This window comes from Poecilia mexicana, unplaced genomic scaffold, assembly GCF_051168715.1.
Source record: "Poecilia mexicana isolate PSO_F unplaced genomic scaffold, ASM5116871v1 scaffold_9, whole genome shotgun sequence".
Lineage (NCBI taxonomy): Eukaryota > Metazoa > Chordata > Actinopteri > Cyprinodontiformes > Poeciliidae > Poecilia > Poecilia mexicana.
This window is the reverse complement of record NW_028263378.1, coordinates 7070675-7091927: the sequence shown is the minus strand read 5'-3', so window position 1 is coordinate 7091927 and position 21253 is coordinate 7070675. Positions and strand designations below refer to the sequence as shown.

At 38.5% G+C, this 21253-nt stretch overlaps 4 protein-coding genes across 5 annotated transcripts; 3 read left to right on the top strand and 1 right to left on the bottom strand.

The window, feature by feature from the left end:
• The first annotated feature begins 84 nt into the window (after positions 1 to 84).
• Positions 85 to 2290, top strand: LOC106922668 (tripartite motif-containing protein 16-like). Its single transcript, XM_014995275.2, has one exon. The coding sequence runs from the start codon at positions 315 to 317 to the stop codon at positions 1965 to 1967; it is 1653 nt and encodes a 550-aa protein (XP_014850761.2). The 5' UTR covers positions 85 to 314; the 3' UTR covers positions 1968 to 2290.
• Positions 2291 to 4169: 1879 nt separating this feature from the next.
• LOC106922667 (tripartite motif-containing protein 16-like) lies at positions 4170 to 8328 on the top strand. Of its 2 annotated transcripts, none has more exons than XM_088008695.1 (2): positions 4170 to 4603; positions 6499 to 8328. In XM_088008695.1, the coding sequence occupies exon 2, from the start codon at positions 6628 to 6630 to the stop codon at positions 8299 to 8301; it is 1674 nt and encodes a 557-aa protein (XP_087864821.1). In that variant the 5' UTR covers positions 4170 to 4603; positions 6499 to 6627; the 3' UTR covers positions 8302 to 8328. The 2 variants fall into 2 exon arrangements, with proteins under 2 accessions (XP_087864821.1, XP_087864820.1); XM_088008694.1 differs by having other exon boundaries at positions 6479 to 8328.
• Positions 8329 to 11813: 3485 nt separating this feature from the next.
• Positions 11814 to 14989, top strand: LOC148157634 (tripartite motif-containing protein 16-like). Its single transcript, XM_088008693.1, has 2 exons — positions 11814 to 11933; positions 12805 to 14989. The coding sequence occupies exon 2, from the start codon at positions 12969 to 12971 to the stop codon at positions 14637 to 14639; it is 1671 nt and encodes a 556-aa protein (XP_087864819.1). The 5' UTR covers positions 11814 to 11933; positions 12805 to 12968; the 3' UTR covers positions 14640 to 14989.
• Positions 14990 to 17814: 2825 nt separating this feature from the next.
• Positions 17815 to 21163, bottom strand: LOC106922673 (ras-related protein Rab-27B-like). The gene is made up of 6 exons (XM_014995291.2): positions 20254 to 21163; positions 19548 to 19732; positions 18730 to 18815; positions 18547 to 18650; positions 18325 to 18448; positions 17815 to 18126 (listed from the first exon to the last, which is right to left on the bottom strand). The coding sequence occupies exons 2-6, from the start codon at positions 19698 to 19700 to the stop codon at positions 17937 to 17939; spliced, it is 657 nt and encodes a 218-aa protein (XP_014850777.2). The 5' UTR covers positions 19701 to 19732; positions 20254 to 21163; the 3' UTR covers positions 17815 to 17936.
• Positions 21164 to 21253: the final 90 nt, after the last annotated feature.

Genomic DNA, 21253 nt, shown 5'->3' with positions numbered 1-21253 from the left:
GTTTCTCTAAGAAATTGACCCTTTCAAGATGGCGGTGTTGGTTACGTGCGAAACGGCTCGACTGACGTTCTGTGACCGGAAATTGCGTCGAATGACGCTGATGACGCACTCCTTATTTGAACGCGAAGCGGAAAGCGAGAGTGAGCACCAAGGTAACAGTCCGACGACGTGATCTCTGAGGGGAGTTAAAGCCCTTTCAGCGAGCAGACGGTCCTGTGCAGCTTTTTTAATAGTTGTTTCGAGAAAGACTCGTTGGAGCTCAGACTAGTTTCACTTGTCAGAAAGCGAAACTTTAACGGTCACCGAGAGCAACGATGGCGCAGAACGGAGTTCATCTGGACCGAGAGAGTTTCTCCTGTTCAGTCTGTCTGGATCTGCTGAAGGATCCGGTGACCATTCCCTGCGGGCACAGCTACTGCATAAAGTGTATTGAAGAGCACTGGGATGAGGAGGACCATAAAGGCGACTACAGCTGTCCTCAGTGCAGACAGACCTTCACACCGAGGCCTGTCCTGGTGAAAACCACGATGCTAGCCGCGTTAGCCGAGCAGCTGAAGCTAACTGGACTCGGAGCTTCTCCTACTTATGATACTCATGCTGGACCTGAAGATGTGGCCTGTGATATTTGTACTGGGAGGAAATTAAAAGCTACAAAGTCGTGTTTGATGTGTTTGGTGTCTTATTGTGAGAAGCACCTGCAGCCTCATTACGACGTGGCTCAGTTAAAGAAGCACCAGCTGGTGCAGCCCTCCAAGCAGCTCCATGACAGCATCTGCTCCCATCACGATGAGGTGATGAAGATGTTCTGCCGCACCGACCAGCAGACCATCTGTTACATCTGCACAGTGGATGAACATAAAGGTCACGATGTGGTTTCAGCTGCAGCAGAGAGAAAGGAGAAGCAGAAAGATCTTGAGGTGAAGAGAGGAGAAATCCAGCAGACAATCCAGGATGGAGAGAGAGACATGAAGCTGCTTCAGCAGGAAGTGGATGCCATTAACGACTGTGCTAATAAAGCAGTGGAGAACAACGACATTATCTTCTCTGAGGTGATGCGTCTCATTGAGAGAAGAAGCTGTGAGGTGAAGCAGCAGATCAGATCCCAGCAGGAATCTGAGGTGAATCGAGTCAGAGATCTTCAGGAGAAGCTGGAGCAGATGATCACTGTGCTGAAGAGAAAAGACGCTGAGCTGGAGCAGCTCTCACACACACAGGATTACAACCAGTTTCTGCAGAAATACCCCTCACTGTCTGCTGTTAGTGAGACTACAGACTCTGTGTGTCCGTGGGGCTGCTATGTAGACGTGACGACAGCTGTTTCAGATCTCAAAGACAAACTTAAGGACATTTTACGAGACAGTTGGACAAACATCTCACTGACAGTCGCTGAAGTGGATGCTTTCCTCCTGGATCCAGAACCTAAAACGAGAAATGAATTTCTGAAATACTCTCAAGAAATCACCTTGGACCCAGAAACCGCTCACAAACAGCTGCTGCTATCCGAGGGGAACAGGAAGGCGACCCTGATGCGTAAAGATCAGATCCGGAACCATCATCCAAAGAGGTTCTCCGCTTTCTTCCAGGTGCTGAGTAAGCAGATCCTGACTGGGCGCTGCTACTGGGAGGTGCAGTGGGCCGGACTGGGGGGCTACGTCGCAGTCGCCTGCAAGGATGTGAAGAAAACAAAGACTTCGTTTGGCTGTAACGAAGAGTCCTGGGCTTTGTTTTGCCAAAAAGACAAAAATCAGTATTTGCACAACAAAATTAAAACCCCCATCGCTGGAGAAGATTTCTCCAGAGTGGGAGTTTACCTGGATGAGAGCGCTGGTACTGTGTCGTTCTACAGCGTCTCAGAGGACATGAGGCTGCTCCACCGGGTCCAGACCAGCTTCACTCAGCCGCTCTACGCCGGAGTCCAGCTCTGGTTCCACATTGGAGATACAGCTGAGATCTGTAAACTGAAATGAGTCCAAGTTGAAATCAGGATGTATTTGTCCTACAAGTAATTTCTCTTTTAGTTGAAGCTTTGTTTATTTTCTGATTAGCTCTCCTTTAATCTTTGTGCATTTATGTTGACTTTGTTTTACTTTGTAGTTTTTTTGTTGTCTGACTTTATGGATGGTGTTGTGATTTTTAGATAAAAGAACAGGTTCAGTGTGACTAAAGAATTGTGGATAACCCTTTTAGGTTCGTTTTGTCAAAGGTGAAACTGGATTAGTTTGAAAATGACACTAAACATATTTCTTAAGAAAAGTGGTTTTGGTACTTATTAAACTGGTTTTCAAGCAAATTCTTTATTTTATGTTTTTTTAAATACATTTACATAAAATATAAATTTTTTTGTGGAAAGTGATTACCCACCCCCCTACACTGTCAACTTTTTCTTAAAAGGACAGTTGGTGATTTAGGAAAAACAAAAATCACGTTTGGCAAAAAATGACTTGTACCATTTATTTAAGGAATACAACATTTGAATTTCATGTTGGGTTAGGTTTTTTTATTTAGAAATAGAAATTTTAAGACTCGGCATCAAATCTGAGCAACTTTGTTCAGAGTTCTCTTTATTTCTCCTGAACACTTATGTTTTAAGTTTTATTCTCAACTGATATGATCTTGAAACAAGGTGACTTCTCTTCAGTTAATCTCAAATTATCAGTGTTCAATACACAAGAGGGCGCTCTTAATGGTGGCTTGAAAACAAAATGTTTTAAATTCTGTTAATGTGCTAACAGCTTATAAATAGATGGAATTATTCATTTTTACACATTTTTAAAGTTTAACAGGTTTCTTTTGGTTTTGAAGAGTTTGCTTAAGTCCCAAAATTATTTTTTAACTTTAAATTCACTTTTAGCTGCTGAGCTTTAATCAAAAATGACCAGATCAACCTGGATGACAAGTTCACCTTTTCTTCTTAATATGAGCTGGTTCTGAACACAGTGGGGAACAGTTTGACCCACTTGGGTCTGCATCAGAGCAGAAAGTCAATAGCCAAAAAATAAGAGCTAACGCTATTTAAAAAAAGTGTTAGTTTCTTTCACCTGGTCAACGATAAACTAAGCATGCAATATTTTCATAAAACAAATTAAATCAATCATTGTTTTATTATAGAAAAAGAATGTGCAGATCAATGCTGAGACCAAACCTTTAAAAGGAGTTTTTCATGTTTGTCTCGCTAATAGAAAGTGACCCTATTTGCAAATCATTTCAGACTCATTTGGGGGGAAAATATACAAGGATTTAGTTTATTTTCAGCACAAGATCAGGATTTGGATCACTGTTTCTCTGAAACACCTGCTGTATTTTATTGAGGTTATTAAATTAATTAAATGCAGATTTATGTGCATTAAAGTTGCAAAAACATGTAGAATAAGAGTTAAACATATGTAATATATTTTATTGTTAAAAATTAGCTGGTGTCAGCTTGGTTTAGTTTGTCTGGATCAAATACGTTAGTGTCTTTCTCCATCACCAGGATCTGACTTAAATCAGATGTGACTTAAATCCTGACTTAATGTTTGTTTTAAATTCACCAACAGAATATCACAGCTCAAACAATCCAATCATGTTCTCCTTCCAAGCTGCAGGCTCGGGAGTTTGCTGTCTGTAAGAACGGGGAATCGACTTTTTTGGGGGCAAAATGAATCGTAGCTGAACATAGACAACCACACCACCATCCTACAGGCTACTTGTTAAGCTTAAGGTGATGTATTGATATCACTTTAAGCTGTTGGATGCAGATGCAGGTAATGTTAGCTAGTCATCTTTTAGCTAACATTACCTGCATCCAACAGCTTTACTCAACAGTCTGTTAGTTTGGGGGAAAAACTTTGAAAAGTTCTTTGCGTTTTGCTGGTTTGCTGCCATGATTCTAACACACCTGCGTAGCTCTGCACAGCAGCAGCAGGTCTCCTTCACTGCCGCACAGGTGTAAACCCAGCGAGAGTGTCGTAGCGCTCATGTTGCGTTTAAAGGCAGCTCGGAAAAAGAGGTTACAACATATTAACGGATTAAACAGTTTTAACTGCTGATAAAAGTGACAGAGGACATATACTTGCACAGATATGGGAAGTGCTGAAGCCCCTACTGATTGACAGAGGAATAACAGAGAGTTGGCCATTCTAAGGTAAAAACCCAGCGCATACAGCGTTCATGGTTTGTTTGTTTTATTTCATCCAGACGGCTTCCCGCGCCTCCCCTGCAATGGTTTGCCCCACAGTTTGGGAACCTCTGGTTTATATGGAGTTAGATTTGTTTCACAATTATTCAATCAAAAAAAAAATCTTAAAAAAAATGTTTTGTTTTGTAAAAAAATATTCTTATTATTAAAAAGTTTTTAAGATTTTTTTTGTTTGACATGATTTTTTATTTTTTATTTTTTTTTAATTGAATGTGGTGCTGGCTGAAATTCACCAGTGTTTTGAGTTATTTTTGGTGTAATACCAATTTATACCAAAAGATGGCAGGAGTGGCGCATGAGAGAGAAACTGACTTCAAAGCCTAATGCAGAAGAAGCTGATTTAAAGCGCGTAACGTAGCACGTAAGAGTGATGAGTCAGCAGCGCAATGCAGCCGCTACTAACAAATATGTTTTCTGTTTTCACAGGTGGGTTATTTTTTTATTTAGTTTTTCTAACGTTTCTAATTTCAGGACCGTGTTTTGTTGACATGAATTCTATTTTGAGTTATTTATGTATATTATTAGTGAATGTTTACTGCCGCTGGCCTAAATGCTAACTGCCGTTAGTGCGACCGTTAATTTCCCTGGGTCCAAAAGCTAACAACCGTTAGCATCGCAGTTGAAGAAGTTAGGTTGTTTTACGTTATTTTCCCCGTGATATTGGATTAGAGGACAGTTACAAAGTATATTGTATCATAGATGTATTCAAACACAGGTCCATTATATGTATAAAATTGAAGATTTATTTATGTTAGTAATGTAATGTATGTTCATGACATAGACATAATATAAGCATAGACGCCTCATGGACCGCTCCGGCGCAGGAAATACGGCGGCCATCTTGGAGCGGTATATCCTCCTACTTTGCTCAATCAAAACAGCAGAAAATGCCTCAGCACTGAGGGATATTGTTGTTCGGATCGATGGATTATTGATGTGAGGGCTCCACAAGTAAGATGGACATATTATTGTGTATATATTGTGATTAGAATATTACTTTACTGTATTTATGTCCACCGGCGAGATACCAGCTAATATTAGCTACAGTGCTTGGTGTAATACGGGTTCAGCCCCGCTATGAAGGCTAACTGAGATTCTGTTAATCTAAAAAAAAATAATTATTCTCTAACATTGACTTAGATTATCTGACACAAGGGCCTATATATGAAACAATATAACACATATTATAAAACTTATATTTATGTGTTATAACATTCACCGGCAAAGTTTACACAGGTGGTAAAGACTATTATTTATATTCTTTCACTCTGTCAAAAGTAATATACATCCTAAATCTTCCGTTTTTGTTTTGAAAATTTCCTAAAGACACGATGTGAGGAAGAAGAGGGAGATATCTATAAAGAGAGACGGATTCACTGCAGCACGGATAAATCTCGCATCGGATTTTGGACTCGTCGGCTGAAAAACATATTTTAGTTTTTATATATATATATATATATATATATATATATAATTCAGTATTAATCATTTATTTGTGCCATTTTTAATCTTTATTTATTAGTGTTTGTATAGTTATATAAATATATATTGATATTACTAAATAATTTATTAAATAAATTATGAACGGCTGTGTGCTTTGTAATATGCTCTTCATACATCGATATCAGAATATTCCATTCCTATTCTATTGTTATAGCCACTAAGCATATTTAAATATGATGAACTATGTATTAAAAACATACTTAAAAAATATAATTGTTTATAAATGTTGCTTTGATAGATGTTTCAATATGGTTTACAGTAACAAAAAAGTGTGTTATGATCGATTAAATCCGCTGATACGTCATTGTGCCTGCTAAACACATAACGCTGAGTGGAGTGGAGTACCGCTCCAAGATGGCCGCCCTAAATCTCGTCAGCGACAATAGGCGAGAGCGGTCCATGAGGCGTCTATCCTTATATTATGTCTATGGTTCATGATTGTCTGTCTATCCATGCTGGTTAACATGTTACTTTGTATATAATAGACTGTACATACAACTGTAATTATCAAATTGGTAATTTTAATGTTTGCTCATATATATATGATTAAAGCATTTAGACATCTGTTTTTTTTTGTAATTTAAAAAAAAGTTTAAATAAATATAAAGAGAAATCCAAATGTCACTAAACTGTGACTCATATATTCAGCAAGTGATTGATTTGACATAAGAGACTAGGACAACATCAATTAGATACTAAAGTTTTGTTGTAAAAAGGGTTAAACGCTGTTTCTCTGTCAAACTGCACTGATTTCTCCTCAATCATGTTCCTCCTCTCAAACAGTCACTCTGTCAACAGATTTCTTTCTTCCCTCACAGCCAGAGACAGTTTGTCAGCGAATCCAGTGCTGATGCACCTGCATTGCACAAACTCATCACGTGTAGAGCAGAGATCAGGGTGGTCTCATTTCTCTGAAATTGAAACGTAAACCGTCTCTGAGAGAAGAAATGGCACAGAAAGCAGTCCAGCTGGACAGAGAAAGTTTCTCCTGTTCTGTTTGTCTGGATCTACTGAAGGATCCGGTGATGATTCCCTGTGGACACAGCTACTGCCTGAAGTGTATCAAAAACTTCTGGGATGAAAAGAACAAGAAAGGCGACTACAGCTGTCCTCAGTGCAGGCAGACCTTCACACCAAGGCCTTCCCTGGTGAAAAACATCATGTTGGCAGGATTAACTGAGCAGCTGAAGCTAACTGGACTCGGAGCTTCTTTTACTGAACAGAGTTATGCTGGACCTGAAGATGTGGCCTGTGATATTTGTACTGGGAGAAAAGTAAAAGCTATAAAGTCGTGTTTGATGTGTTTGGTGTCTTATTGTGAGAAGCACCTGCAGCCTCATTACGACGTGGCTCAGTTAAAGAAGCACCAGCTGGTGCAGCCCTCCAAGCAGCTCCATGACAGCATCTGCTCCCATCACGATGAGGTGATGAAGATGTTCTGCTGCACTGACCAGCAGAACATCTGTTACGTCTGCATGGTTGATGAACATAAAGGTCACGACGTGGTTTCAGCTGCAGCAGAGAGAAAGGAGAAGCAGAAAGATCTGGAGGTGAAGAGAGGAGAAATCCAGCAGACAATCCAAGATGGAGAGAGAGACATGAAGCTGCTTCAGCAGGAAGTGGACGCCATTAATGACTGTGCTAAAACAGCAGTGGAGAACAACGACAATATCTTCTCTGAGGTGATGCATCTCATTGAGAGAAGAAACTCTGAGGTGAAGCAGCAGATCAGATCTAAACGGGAATCCGAGTTGAGTCGAGTCAGAGATCTTCAGGAGAAGCTGGAGCAGGAGGTCACTGTGCTGAAGAGGAAAGACGCTGAGCTGGAGCAGCTCTCATGCACAGAGGATGACATCCAGTTTCTGCAGAAATATCCCTCACTGTCTGCTGTTAGTGAGACCAAACACTCATACAGCATCAATGTTCATCTTCTGAGGTACTTTGAAGATGTGACAGCAGCTGTGTCAAAGCTGAGAGATGAACTGCAGGACATCCTGAAGGAGAAATGGACAAACATCTTACTGAAAGTCCCTGAGGTGGATGTTCTTCTGTCAGGACCAGAACCAAGGACCAGAGATGACTTCCTACGATATTCACAGGAAATCACCTTGGATCCAAACACAGCTCAGATGAACCTCCTGCTGTCTGAGGGGAACAGGAAGGTGACCCTAATGAAACAAAGTCAGTTCTATCCCGATCACCCAGAGCGGTTGTCAGTTAAGTTCCAGGTCCTGAGTAAACAGAGTTTGTCTCGGCGATGTTACTGGGAGGTGCAGTGGGGAGGACGAGGAGGACGAGGAAGTTATGTGGCAGTCGCATACAAGGATGTCTATAAAACAGACAGTGTGTTTGGACAAAATGATACATCTTGGTCTTTATTTTGTTGCCCAAACAATCATCAATTTTGGTACAACAACATCCGAACTCCCATCCCTGGTTCTGAGTTCTCCAGAGTCGGAGTTTACCTGGACCAACCAGCTGGTACTCTGTCGTTCTACAACGTCTCAGAGAGCATGATTCTGATCCACAGAGTCCAGACCAGCTTCACTCAGCCGCTCTACGCTGGAATACAACTCTGGTTCAGCATCGGAGACACAGCCGAGATCTGTAAACTGAAATAATTACAGCTGTATAAGAAATTAATTAAATGAAGTTAATTGTGTTTTTTTGGGGGGGCGGGGGGTTGCACTTCCTTAGATTTTTTTTTTTTTTTAATATCTGCTCACAAAGGTTTGAAATTTCTGTCTCTTGAGGTTTTATGGATCAGACACCAATCAGCAACTGGTTTCAAGGTAGCAACAAATTCCCTTCAGGTTCCTTAAGTTTAAAATACTTTTAATGAGATACTAGAGAAAGAGCTGGAGGGAATTTTCCCAGTCAAAAAGATTATAGTGTAGTAATTTGCTGCCCGTCCCCCACCCGTTGCTGCTCACTTTGACCAGATGGACTGCTACAGTTTTTAGGAAATATTTCTGGTTGTGAATAATTGTGTGGAAACTACAGCTAGCAAGCTGAGTGGCATGTTGCAGGCTGGTTAGTGTTTGGTGATTTTGGTTTATTCTAGTCCCAGTGTTAATCTAGAAATAGCAGAGCTTCCAAATTCTGCATTTTAAGTTGGCTTTATTTCAGTTATTTATTTTCATAAAAACATTTTTGCTAAAAGTGATTTTCTTTTCTGCTAGGTCATCCTTTGTTAAAAGGAGAGTTGGTGATTTAGGCAAGAAAAATCACTATTGGCAAAAATATGACTTGTATCATTTACTTAAGAAATACAACATTTGAATTTCATGTTGGGTTAGGTTTTTTTTATTATTATTATTATTATTATTATTATTATTTAGAAATGGAAAATGTAAGACTCAACATCAAATCTGAGTAATTTTGTTCAAAGTTATTTTTATTACTCCTGAACACTTAAATTTTATGTTAATTTTTTTATTCTCAACTGGTTTGATCTTGAAACAAGGTGACTTCTCTTCAGTTATTCTCAAATTATCAGTTTTCAATACACAAGGGGGTGCGCTTAACTTAATAGTTGCTTGAAAACAAAATGTTTTAAATTCTGTTAATATGCTGTTAAACAGCTTATGAATAGATGGAATTATTGATTTTTACACATTTTTAAAGTTTAACAGGTTTATTTTGGTTTTGAAGAGTTTGCTTAAGTCCCAAAGTTATTTTTTAACTTTAAATTCACTTTTAGCTGCTGAGCTTTAATCAAAAATGACCAGATCAACCTGGATGACAAGTTCACCTTTTCTTCTTAATATGAGCTGGTTCTGAACACAGTGGGGAACAGTTTGACCCACTTGGGTCTGCATCAGAGCAGAAAGTCAATAGCCAAAAAATAAGAGCTAACGCTATAAAAAAAAAGTGTTAGTTTCTTTCACCTGGTCAACAATAAACTAAGCATGCAATATTTTCATAAAACAAATTAAATCAATCATTGTTTTATTATAGAAAAAGAATGCAGATCAATGCTGAGACCAAACCGTGGAAAGGAGTTTTTCATGTTTGTCTCATAGAAAGTGATCCAATTTGCAAATAATTTCAGACTCATTTGGGAAAAAAATATACAAGGATTTAGTTTATTTTCAGCACAAGATCAGGATTTGGATCACTGTTTCTCTGAAACACCTGCTGTATTTTATTGATGTTATTAAATTAATTAAATGCATATTTCTGTGCATTAAAGTTGCATTTACAGTAAAGGTCTATGGATAATTGCGGTCAGATTTACAACAAAATTAAGGAAAATGCAAAAAAGGTTGGTTTGTAATAGGTGAATATTTTGTTATGCCTAACTTTTTGATCTCTTCTAATCTTTTGCTTATAAAATAATTACTCTCTTTATCAACCACCTCTTCTCAGGGTCCAAAATTGTATTTGGGGGCCACAAATGGGCGCCTATCCCCTGTCTTAAATAAAAGAGGGACAGTTACCCTCAAAATGTAGCTAAAGCTTATCTGAAGGTAATGAATGTTTATATTTAAATTTCAATCCCTGTATTTAATCTATTTCATTGTTAAAATTTATCTGGTGTCAGCAGTTAATATCTTGGTTTTATTGGATCAAATAAGTTGGCATCTGTCTCCATCATCAAGATTTCAATCACATCTGATTGGTTTAAATTCACCAACAGAATATCTCAGCTCAACCAACCCAATCATGTTCTCTTTCTAAGCTGCAAGCTCGTGGGAGTTTGCTGATCACTTGAACGCAGCATCAGTGTTGCAAACTGATCAAATCATCTTCCTAATTCGAAGCTGAGCTAAAAATTGATGCAAACACAAGAGGGCGCTGTTGTCCCGGATAACAGGTGTAGTGGAGGTTAAAAACAACTTTGCTGGATCATGTTTGTGTGTTGAATAGACATAGATACATTATGACGAAAACATCTGAAACTGAATGATTATCTTTATAAAAACCGAAAAGTTGCTGAATAATTTAATATTTTGACTTAGAAAATTCATTATTTACGAGGCTACCACAGAATTTTTTTTCTTGTACATTTTATAATTCTCCATTTTTTTCAAGTTTTAAGGGAAGAGCCAACTCATTTAAACGATCAAAAGGATTAACAGAGCAAGACTCCTTTTAAACTGGAGGACATTGAAGTTCCCCCTTAATAATCAGCGATAAGATGTTTTCTTTTTTGCCTTAAAAATAACAAAGATAGCAGAACACAAAAACTCCAAACATGCCATAGTTGTTCAATCTTTAAAGGGTATCTAATATGCAAAATTCAGTTTTTGTTCGCTTTTATTCTTCCATTTGGATCTCAGCTGTTTCTAAAAACAACTCCAATGCTTCAGACATGTATTTTGTAATGAGTTAATGTGTCTCGCTGTCTGGGAAATTAATCAATCAATCAAATTTTATTTGTATAGCACATTTCAGCAGCAAGGCATTTCAAGGTGCTTTACATAATTAAAAAACAAAACAACATGTGACATTGAATAAACAGTAAGAAAGAGAAAGAGATTTTGGAAGAAAAAAGAAGATTTTTAAAAGAAAGATAAAAACATACTTTTGATACGGAATTTAAGCACCTGTCTTCGCCGGACTCCGCCGTCCGTTTAACACGGGTATTATCCAGGCCCCGTGGCCTAACAGGACAAGGTCTCCAACCTTGCAGCACCAGGCTCCGTCCACCTATCACGCGAATTTTTGCGCTAGGACTTTGCCGTCCTACACGGATTTTTGTGCACTATTTTTACATGTTGGAGTCTAGAATTTACAGGGTTTTTCTGAGCGCACAATGATCCTCAATCACTCGCCACTTTTACATAAAGAGATAAAAAGTAAAGATAAAAACTGTTATGAACACCTCCGGACTGTTAAGTTACAGTCGAGGGGACTTTGGAGTTACAAGCAACCATAGTAAACATGCAAAAGGAGCTTCTGTAGCGTCACAGATCGCTGATCTCAGGGCTTTTTAAAAAATAAATGTGTGCATTCATATGTGGCACCAAGGGTTATTTAGCTATTCAAAAGCACCACCAACAATTTTCTACTTTACTACCTTTGTTTTGATTGTTGACGCTGTGTGGGTGCTGGCTCATTCACGAGCATGATTTAAGAGTAATTTTGTTGCAATACCAATTTATACCAAAAGATGGCAGTAGTGGCGCACGAGAGAGAAACTGACTTCCAAGCTTTATGGAGAAGAAGCACGTAACATAGAGCTAAGACTGATGGGTCAGCAGCGCAGTGCCGCCACTACTAAAGAATATGTTTTCTGTTTTCACAGGTGGGTTATTTTTTATTTAGTTTTTCTAATTTTTGTAATTACAGGACCGTGTTTTGTTGACATGAATTCTATTTTGAGATATTTCTGTACATGCCCTGCGACAAACTGGCGACCTGTCCAGGGTGTACCCCGCCTCTCGCCCGGAACGTTAGCTGGGGATAGGCGCCTCCCGACCCCACTAAGGGACAAGAGTGTACAGAAAATGGATGAATATTTCTGTACATGAGAAGTGAATGTTTACTGCCGCTGGCCTAAATGCTAACTACCGTTAGTGCGACCGTTAATTTCCCTGGGTCCAAAAGCTAACAACCGTTAGCATCTCAGTTGAAGAAGTTAGGCTGTTTTACGGTTATTTTCCCTTTGATTTTGGATTAGAGGACAGTTACAAAGTATCTAGATGTATTCAAACACAGGTCCGTTTTTATATATATATATATATATATATATATATATATATATATATATATATATATATATATATATATATATATATGGAGATTTATATATATTAATACTGTAATGTATATTAAGTTCATGATTGTCTGACCATGCTAATTATGTAACAGACTGTACAAACAACTGTGTAATTACCAAATTACTAATCTTCATATTTGTTCATATATAACTATGATTAAAGAAATGCCATGCAGCATTTAGATTTGATGTCTGTTTTGCTATTAGTAATTTAAAATATGTTTAAATAAATACAAAGAGAAATCCAAATATTCCTAAAGCAGTGACTCATAAATCAGCAAATGATTGATTTAATAAGACAGACTAGGAAAACTGAATTAAAGGAAAGACATCAATTGGATACTAAAGTGATTGTGATACTGCATTGATTGCTCCTCCTTCATGTTTCTCCTCTCAGTCACTCTGTCAACAGATTTCCTGCTTCCCTCACAGCCAAAGACAGTTTGTCAGCCTATCCAGTGCTGACACGCCTTCACTGCACAAACTCATCACGTGTAGAGCAGAGATCAGGGTGGTTTCATTTCTCTGAAATTGAAACTTAAACCATCTCTGAGAGAAGAAATGGCGCAGAAAGCAGTCCAGCTGGACAGAGAGAGTTTCTCCTGTTCTGTTTGTCTGGATCTACTGAAGGATCCGGTGATGATTCCCTGTGGACACAGCTACTGCCTAAAGTGTATCAAAAACTTCTGGGATGAAAAGAACAAGAAAGGCGACTATAGCTGTCCTCAGTGCAGGCAGACCTTCACACCGAGGCCTTCCCTGGTGAAAAACATCATGTTGGCAGGATTAACTGAGCAGCTGAAGCTAACTGGACTCGGAGCTTCTTTTACTGAACAGAGTTATGCTGGACCTGAAGATGTGGCCTGTGATATTTGTACTGGGAGGAAATTAAAAGCTACAAAGTCGTGTTTGATGTGTTTGGTGTCTTATTGTGAGAAGCACCTGCAGCCTCATTACGACGTGGCTCAGTTAAAGAAGCACCAGCTGGTGCAGCCCTCCAAGCAGCTCCATGACAGCATCTGCTCCCATCACGATGAGGTGATGAAGATGTTCTGCCGCACCGACCAGCAGACCATCTGTTACATCTGCACAGTGGATGAACATAAAGGTCACGACGTGGTTTCAGCTGCAGCAGAGAGAAAGGAGAAGCAGAAAGATCTTGAGGTGAAGAGAGGAGAAATCCAGCAGACAATCCAAGATGGAGAGAGAGACATGAAGCTGCTTCAGCAGGAAGTGGACGCCATTAAAGTTTCAGCTGATAAAGCAGTGAAGGAAAATGAGAAAGTCTTTACTGAGTTGATCTGTCTGGTCCAGAAAAGAAGCTCTGAGTTGAAGCAGCAGATCAGATCCCAGCAGGAATCTGAGGTGAATCGAGTCAGAGATCTTCAGGAGAAGCTGGAGCAGGAGATCACTGTGCTGAAGAGAAAAGACGCTGAGCTGAAGCAGCTCTCATGCACAGAGGATGACATCCAGTTTCTGCAGAAATATCCCTCACTGTCTGCTGTTAGTGAGACCAAACACTCATCCAGCATCAATGTTCGTCCTCTGAGGTACTTTGAAGATGTGACAGCAGCTGTGTCAAAGCTGAGAGATGAACTGCAGGACATCCTGAAGGAGAAATGGACAAACATCTCACTGAAAGTCCCTGAGGTGGATGTTCTCCTGTCAGAACCAGAACCAAGGACCAGAGACTTCCTACGATATTCACAGGAAATCACCTTGGATCCAAACACAGCTCAGATGAACCTCCTGCTGTCTGAGGGGAACAGGAAGGTGACCCTAATGAATCAAAGTCAGTTCTATCCCGATCACCCAGAGCGGTTGTCAGGTACTTTCCAGGTCCTGAGTAAACAGAGTTTGTCTCGGCGATGTTACTGGGAGGTGCAGTGGGGAGGACGAGGAGGACGAGGAAGTTATGTGGCAGTCGCATACAAGGATGTCTATAAAACAGACAGTGTGTTTGGACAAAATGATACATCTTGGTCTTTATTTTGTTGCCCAAACAATCATCAATTTTGGTACAACAACATCCAAACTCCCATCCCTGGTTCTGAGTTCTCCAGAGTCGGAGTTTACCTGGACCAACCAGCTGGTACTCTGTCGTTCTACAACGTCTCAGAGAGCATGATTCTGATCCACAGAGTCCAGACCAGCTTCACTCAGCCGCTCTACGCTGGAATACAACTGTACTCCTGGTATGGAGACACAGCTGAGATCTGTAAACTGAAATAATTACAGCTGTATAAGAAATTAATTCAATGAAGTTAATTATGTTTTCTTTGTTGCTCTTCCTTTGATTGATTTTTTTTTGTAAAAGTGTGTATTATTTTCTACATTTATCTTCATAAATTTAACTACTGATAAATAAAATAACATAACATAATAAAATTAGTTATCAGTGGTAACATTTTGTAAATAACCTTAGTTCATTGTTTAATTTCAAAGATTGAACTGAAATCCATGCAGCTGATTCTGAATCTGTCTTCGTGAAATGGATTGAATTTACTGTATATTATCTGTATAAACTGGAAGTGACCCTACATGACATATGTTGTCAATTATATAAACAAGCTAAATTGAAACTACGTCTTTGTATGAATATTGATTCAAATATATTTTTCATCGATATTTGTGTTTGGTCTTCTGAAACTCAAACTTTAAGATGGAGGCATGATCAATAATATATAAGTTATCTGTCATTTAGGAAATATCCAGAATCTGTATCAAACAGTGAATTTATAATATTCCTTTAATTATTCACTTTGATAAAATACATTATAATTCTGTATATTTTGTCACGCAGCACCTCTAATGGACATTAGTACAATTCTTTACTATTCAATCACTGTAAGATTATATTTATTTCTTTAAGCATTGATCAACTCTTACAGCCTCCCCAAAATAAGAAGCAAATAAATTCATCATAGAAATTAACCTGCATTTGCATTTGGGCCTAATTATATTATTTTCAATCATGTTTCATTTATTCCAACACTCCTGGAAAAACAGGTTGGTAGGTTTTTAAATTAGAAATTAACCAACGGATGCAATATTGATTAACTGACTGCAGTGGGTTTTTTTAGATGTGTATGAAGTCTCATATTCTGGGCGTGTGTGTGTATGGTTGCTCCATCCATCATGCTGGTGTGAGCAATCGTAAACACACACACACATAATACCTAAAGGCAATTATGAGCGATCAGTCACCCTGATATTGATGTTTTTAGACTATAAGAAGAAGCTGGAGTACCTGGAGAGAACCCACGAATACATGGGAGGAATATGCAAACTTTGTGCAGAAAGAGCCGAGGCTGGGGTTTGAGACCAGGAACATCTTGTTACAAGGTAAAAAGACAACCTATTGATCCACAGTGCAGATGAATAAATATAAATTAAAACTAAACTGTAAGGGGTATAAATAAGTTTAACTGTAACTGTATGCCATATTTATTTTTGGCATTTTTATCAGTTCAAATTGATATGAGCTGAGGAGTTTGACTCAGAAATATATATATCTGGTAAACAGATATAATACTTATTGTTGTGTTGTAGTTTAGAAAAGGTTTACGTTAATAAAAGCAATAATTGTTGCTCCTTTAATTTCCCCATAAAGGTTACTTGTGGTTGCATTGCTGCCATCTCCTGGATCAAACTTTTGACACCGCTCTGTAAAAAACATCCATTAGATCCATCACAAAAAGAAAAGAAAAATACTTTTTTATAATACTTAGCAATTTCATAAACAAAGTATTCTTTTTATTTGTATGTTCAGTACATGCCTATGGGTCCAGGTCCATCACCACTTGTGACAATAATATTTTTATAAGAATGTTTTCCAAATGGAAAGGAAAATATGAAAGGTTGTATTTTTATCAATAAAACCTAAAAACAAAGCAAAAAAAAGATGAAACCTTCAGTTAATATTATGACTATAAAATCAGATTATTGTTGCTGACTGAATGTTTAAAAATTTTTGTCCTATGCTTTTAACATTAAATTACATCTTACACAGATTACAACAAAAAACAAATGTGACTTTTCCAATTATATGATGAGGTGTGTTTTATTTTTTTAATTATTGTCCAGTTATGACAGACATCCTAAATAAGAATGCAGAAAACAAAAAACGGAGTCATTTAATTTTCATTGAGACACTTCCAGCAGATGTGATATGCATCATTTGTTACAACACTGCTGTGTAATAACTCAGTTAATTTTTAAGCAGAAAATACATGTCAGCTGTAATGTAATAAAGAAACAACTCTGAACAAGGTTCTGATCGAGCTTGATCCATTTTCCTCCCCCAAATTTACTTCCACTTAAAAACATACTTTAAAAAAACTTCTAGAATTATTTCTTGATTATTTCCGCAGAATGACCGGTTATGATTATTGCAAGCGACAATCTTAGAATGTGGAACGTTCTAAGATTGTCGGAAGGGGAAAATCTAGACAAAAATTGTGCCATGTGAACTTGGCTTAAGTAATCTAACTGAAACACAGGGTATTATTCCCTGACTGACCTGTTTTAAAGGGGTCCTATTATGCAAAATTCAGTGTTTGTTCTTCCACTTGGGTCTCGACTGCTTCTGAAAACAGCCTAAGTGCTTAAAAACGACAACTCCCAGTCGTTTCTATGTTTTTTGTAAGCCATTTAAAACCTCCTGATTGTGGAGTCACATTCCACAGGCGCTGCGCCGTTACCTAGCAACCCCAGCAAAGCCTAGCCTGTAACCTAGCAACCTAAGTGGAGCTCCAGCACATGCCGTACAATGGCTGCTGGAAAAGACAAGTGTTTTGTTGTTGACTTATCTAAAACCGTTTTTTCAAAAAGGTATGGCTGTGTAATTGCAGATATGTTTGCACCATTTATTTGTATTTAAAGTGACAAGAGGCTCTAAAACAGCTCATTCTGAAAGAAGCTGAAAATAGTCAGAAGTGAACAGACTAAAATGTCATCATCTGAGAATCTAAAAATGACTGTGCAAAAAAATGTTATGAACATGTTTTGTATAGACTATAGACGTATCCTAACTTGTTGAAGGACGCTTGACTGGTCACCTACAAATAGACATAGCATACGTACTTGCAAGATTTATGTGATGAGAAATAAAGTAAAACAATAAAAATTAAGAAAATACTACTATGGGTATAATATTAATACCTTTAAGAATTTATTATAAAATTACTCACAGAAATCAATAAAAAATAATTGCACTTTGAAACTAGCTAAGTTTCTTTGTATAAATTCACTTTGTGCCTTTGAAATTCTCAAACATTTGTTTTCATTTGCATTTTCTAATTAGGTAAGAGTAATGAAGAGGTTCGTTTATATATATATATATATATTTTAAGTTCATAACTATATACTTTATTGCTTCTTTGTTTTGAAAACAAACTAGAAGAACAAACTGACAAAAGTAATTTATTCTGTTCTTGATACAAGAGAAACCAAAAGAAATATGAGAGATTCCAATAAATCTTTTTAAAGTCTGTTTCTCCTACGCCGTTGGTGCTGCTGCTGGGAACATTAACAGGAGCACCACCTCCTGATGGGGGCCTCCTCCACCTCATGGCTGGCCGTGGGGCTGCCGTTGGGTTCAGAGCCGGGAGCCCCATATGTGCTCTGCTCCATCCTCTTCATCACCAGGTTCAGCAGGGTGAGCACAGCGGCGTCCACATTCACTCCCGACACAGCGCTCGTCTCGAAGTAGGGGATGCTGAGGGAAACAGGAACATTTCACAAAACTGTACAAGATGCAGCATCTTTGAAACAGTTCATGAGATTGACAAATATTTTTATCTTTACATTTTATTTTTCTTAAATGTCTTTTAAAAGATATATCAGGAAGACAACCATATCAACAGATAAAAGCCCAGTCTTCCTCATTGATAAAGACTGATCAGTTTCCACTCACCCGTATCTGTCAGCCATCTCTCTGGCCAGTTTGGCGTTCACGTTCCTCGTGTCTCTGATGTCTGCCTTAGTGCCCACCAGCACCACATCTGGGTTATCACAGTACGCGTTGGCCTGAAGTTGACCTGCACAAACACAAGAGAAACTGCTTCAACCAACCTGAAACTACGAATCAACCAGGCTTAGAAATCAACAGGAGGTGATACGAGAAGACACAACATACTCATCCAGTTCCTGACGTTAACGAAACTTTGCTGATTGGTCAAGTCGAACATTAACAGGAAGCCCATTGCATCTCGGAAGAAAGCCGTTGTGAGGCTGCGAAACCTTGGAATAAAGGATATTTACCCATGCTAGCAAAGAGTATCTTGTTAACACACATCAATGTCAAAAATGTCAATCTTACCTCTCCTGACCCGCTGTGTCCCAGAGCTGGAGGTGGACTCTGAAGTTCCTCTCACTCGTCCCATCAGCACCGGTTCCCGTGTAAACCTGAACCAAAACAGAACGCCATCATCATTTACTTGGAAAACCAGGACAACTTTGTTTCAATCAGGATGAAAAAAAATGTCATCAGGGGCGATCCTCAAGGCTCTAACTTTGAGCCACTTTTATTCGTTATCTTTATTCTCCACCTGGGTCAGATTATATAATTCCAACATACCTCATGCTGATGATACCAGACTTTACGTTTTTTTCACTAAATTACCAATGTCTTTTAGAGTCAACAATAAACCGTAACATGTTAAACATTGGTTCACTCCAAGGAGACGTGATCTAGTCAGTCATGTTCAGAGTTATCAACATTCAATTCAATTCAAAAATACTTTATTGATCCCAAAGGGAAATTAAATGTTATTGTAACTCATTTAATTAAAGAGTTGTTGTAGATGGTAATGGCTGTGGGCAGAAGTCTCTGACTGAAGACACTGTTTTTCTGATGGTCAAACTCTCGTTTAATTTTAAATGCAGTAATATGTTAAAACATGATAAATTTAATGTAAAACATCAATTTAACATATGATGTAGAAATTCTAGGTATATATTACAGTTTAAATCAGATATTTACATACACAGAATAAAAACACAAATCAGACCAAACTTTTCTTGTTTTAGCTTAGTTAGAATGACCAAAATGATTAATTTTGGCATGTTTTTGCTTCATATTGAACTTGTTTATATAATGGAAGGAGTTTAGCTAGTTTTATCTTCCCCAGCACTCACCACTCTCTTTTCCCTGAAGTCAATTCCCACCGTGGTCGTGAACTTCCTGTTGAACTTGCCGTCCGTGTACCTGTAGAGGAAGGTGGTCTTTCCCACGCCCGAGTCGCCGAGCGCCAGCAGTTTGATCAGATAGTCATAGTCCCAGTCCACCATTGTGCTGCTTGGTTGAACCTGCAAACGACTCTCTGCGGATTTTCATGGGAGTTCACACACATTAGAGCGATTTTCAGTAAATCCTGACAGGGTGAGTTAAATTCTTCCATCAAAGCTACTGTTTTCCTTCTGCATGACCATCAGAGAGGCTTAACAGCACATAATAACTCCCTGATCACAGAAGGACAAGCACATGACTGGGGCTGGATTCCACATGAGCAGTCAAATGCCTCTCTGGAGTTTTCCCTGAATTCGCTCAGCAAAATAAGAATCCTTTCATTGACTTAGAGAGCTACGCCACTGAGGTCATCGTTATGAGATTTGGCACTAACTGGGAGCAGTCTGGTCATCAAAAATTGAGTGGATTTCATTTAAAAATGATAAACAGTCAATTACTATTTCTAAACTAGGTGTCGTAATTCTTTAAGGTGATTGAAAATTCAACCAAACAGCAGTAAGTAGTATTTCTGTGAAACTGACAGATTATTAAAAGAATGAAGCAGATTGAGTTTCCTAAAATTCTCGGCATCATTGAATGTGACAGGAATCTTACCGATCTATCTGCTGGAAGCACAAACATCCATTCAGAAGCCGTTCACCACTTTATGAAATAAAACTACTAGCTGTCATGAAGCGAAGGCACATTGCAGACCCTGAACCTTTTCCCTCGCCTCACATGTGATCTGGGGAGGAGTTTCCAGCCTGAGATCCAGGCGGAGCTGCGCTTACAGCCTGTTTACTGCTGGTTCTCATGAAGGAAAGGAGGGCTGGGAGAGGAAGAAAAGTCAGAAAATTCGACTAATAATGTGTTGCTTTGGATTTTAGTAAAAAAAAAAAACATCCCAGTGAGGAATGTGGCCCACTTTAATATTCTGCAAAAACAATAAAATTTAAAAGTGACCTAAAATTCTTTCTATGGTCTATAGAAAACATGTTAATTACATTTTTACACAAAATTGTTCTTAGTTAATTTTAGTCTGGTCAGTTCTGCCTATCTTGAGCTTTCAGAATCAGATGTTTTAGAGCCTCTTGTCACTTGAAATCCAAATAAGCTGCTGCTGGCCACGCCTCCCAACTCAATGTTTACTCTCACCTGAAAATGGCTGCAAATAAATGCGCAATTACACAACTGTATATCCTTGAAAAGCAGAAGTAGAGCCTCCTGCACAACCAACAAGAATACAGCAAGTTGTTTCTGGATGTCTTTTCCAGCAGCCATTGTACAGTGTGCATACATCTGTAAAACCAGCTCCACATGTTGGAGCACCACCTGGGTTGCTAGGTGACGGGCTGGGCTTTTCTCGAGTTGCTAGGTAACGGCGCAGTGTGACTCAACAATAGGGATGTTTTGAAGCGGGTCGTTTTCCACACATGCATAAACATTAACTTATTGCTAAAACCAATTTTTTGAAAACGGGTTTTTTTTAAAACGGCTAATAAAATAATAATTTTAGTTATTTTGGGTGGAGGGGTGTTTTCTTTTTTTTAAGCACATGAATTGTATCTAAAAGCAGCTGAGACCCAAATGGAAGTACAAAAACGTTGCAAAACAT

Coding starts and splice junctions, on each gene's coding strand:
- LOC106922668 (XM_014995275.2), top strand. CDS start 315: ATGGCGCAGAACGGAGTTCATCTGGACCGAGAGAGTTTCTCCTGTTCA.
- LOC106922667 (XM_088008695.1), top strand. CDS start 6,628: ATGGCACAGAAAGCAGTCCAGCTGGACAGAGAAAGTTTCTCCTGTTCT.
- LOC148157634 (XM_088008693.1), top strand. CDS start 12,969: ATGGCGCAGAAAGCAGTCCAGCTGGACAGAGAGAGTTTCTCCTGTTCT.
- LOC106922673 (XM_014995291.2), bottom strand. CDS start 19,700: ATGGTGGACTGGGACTATGACTATCTGATCAAACTGCTGGCGCTCGGC. Junction 18,651..18,729: donor GACACAGCGGGTCAGGAGAG/GTAAGATTGACA, acceptor CTTTATTCCAAG/GTTTCGCAGCCTCACAACGG. Junction 18,449..18,546: donor TAACGTCAGGAACTGGATGA/GTATGTTGTGTC, acceptor GTGTTTGTGCAG/GTCAACTTCAGGCCAACGCG.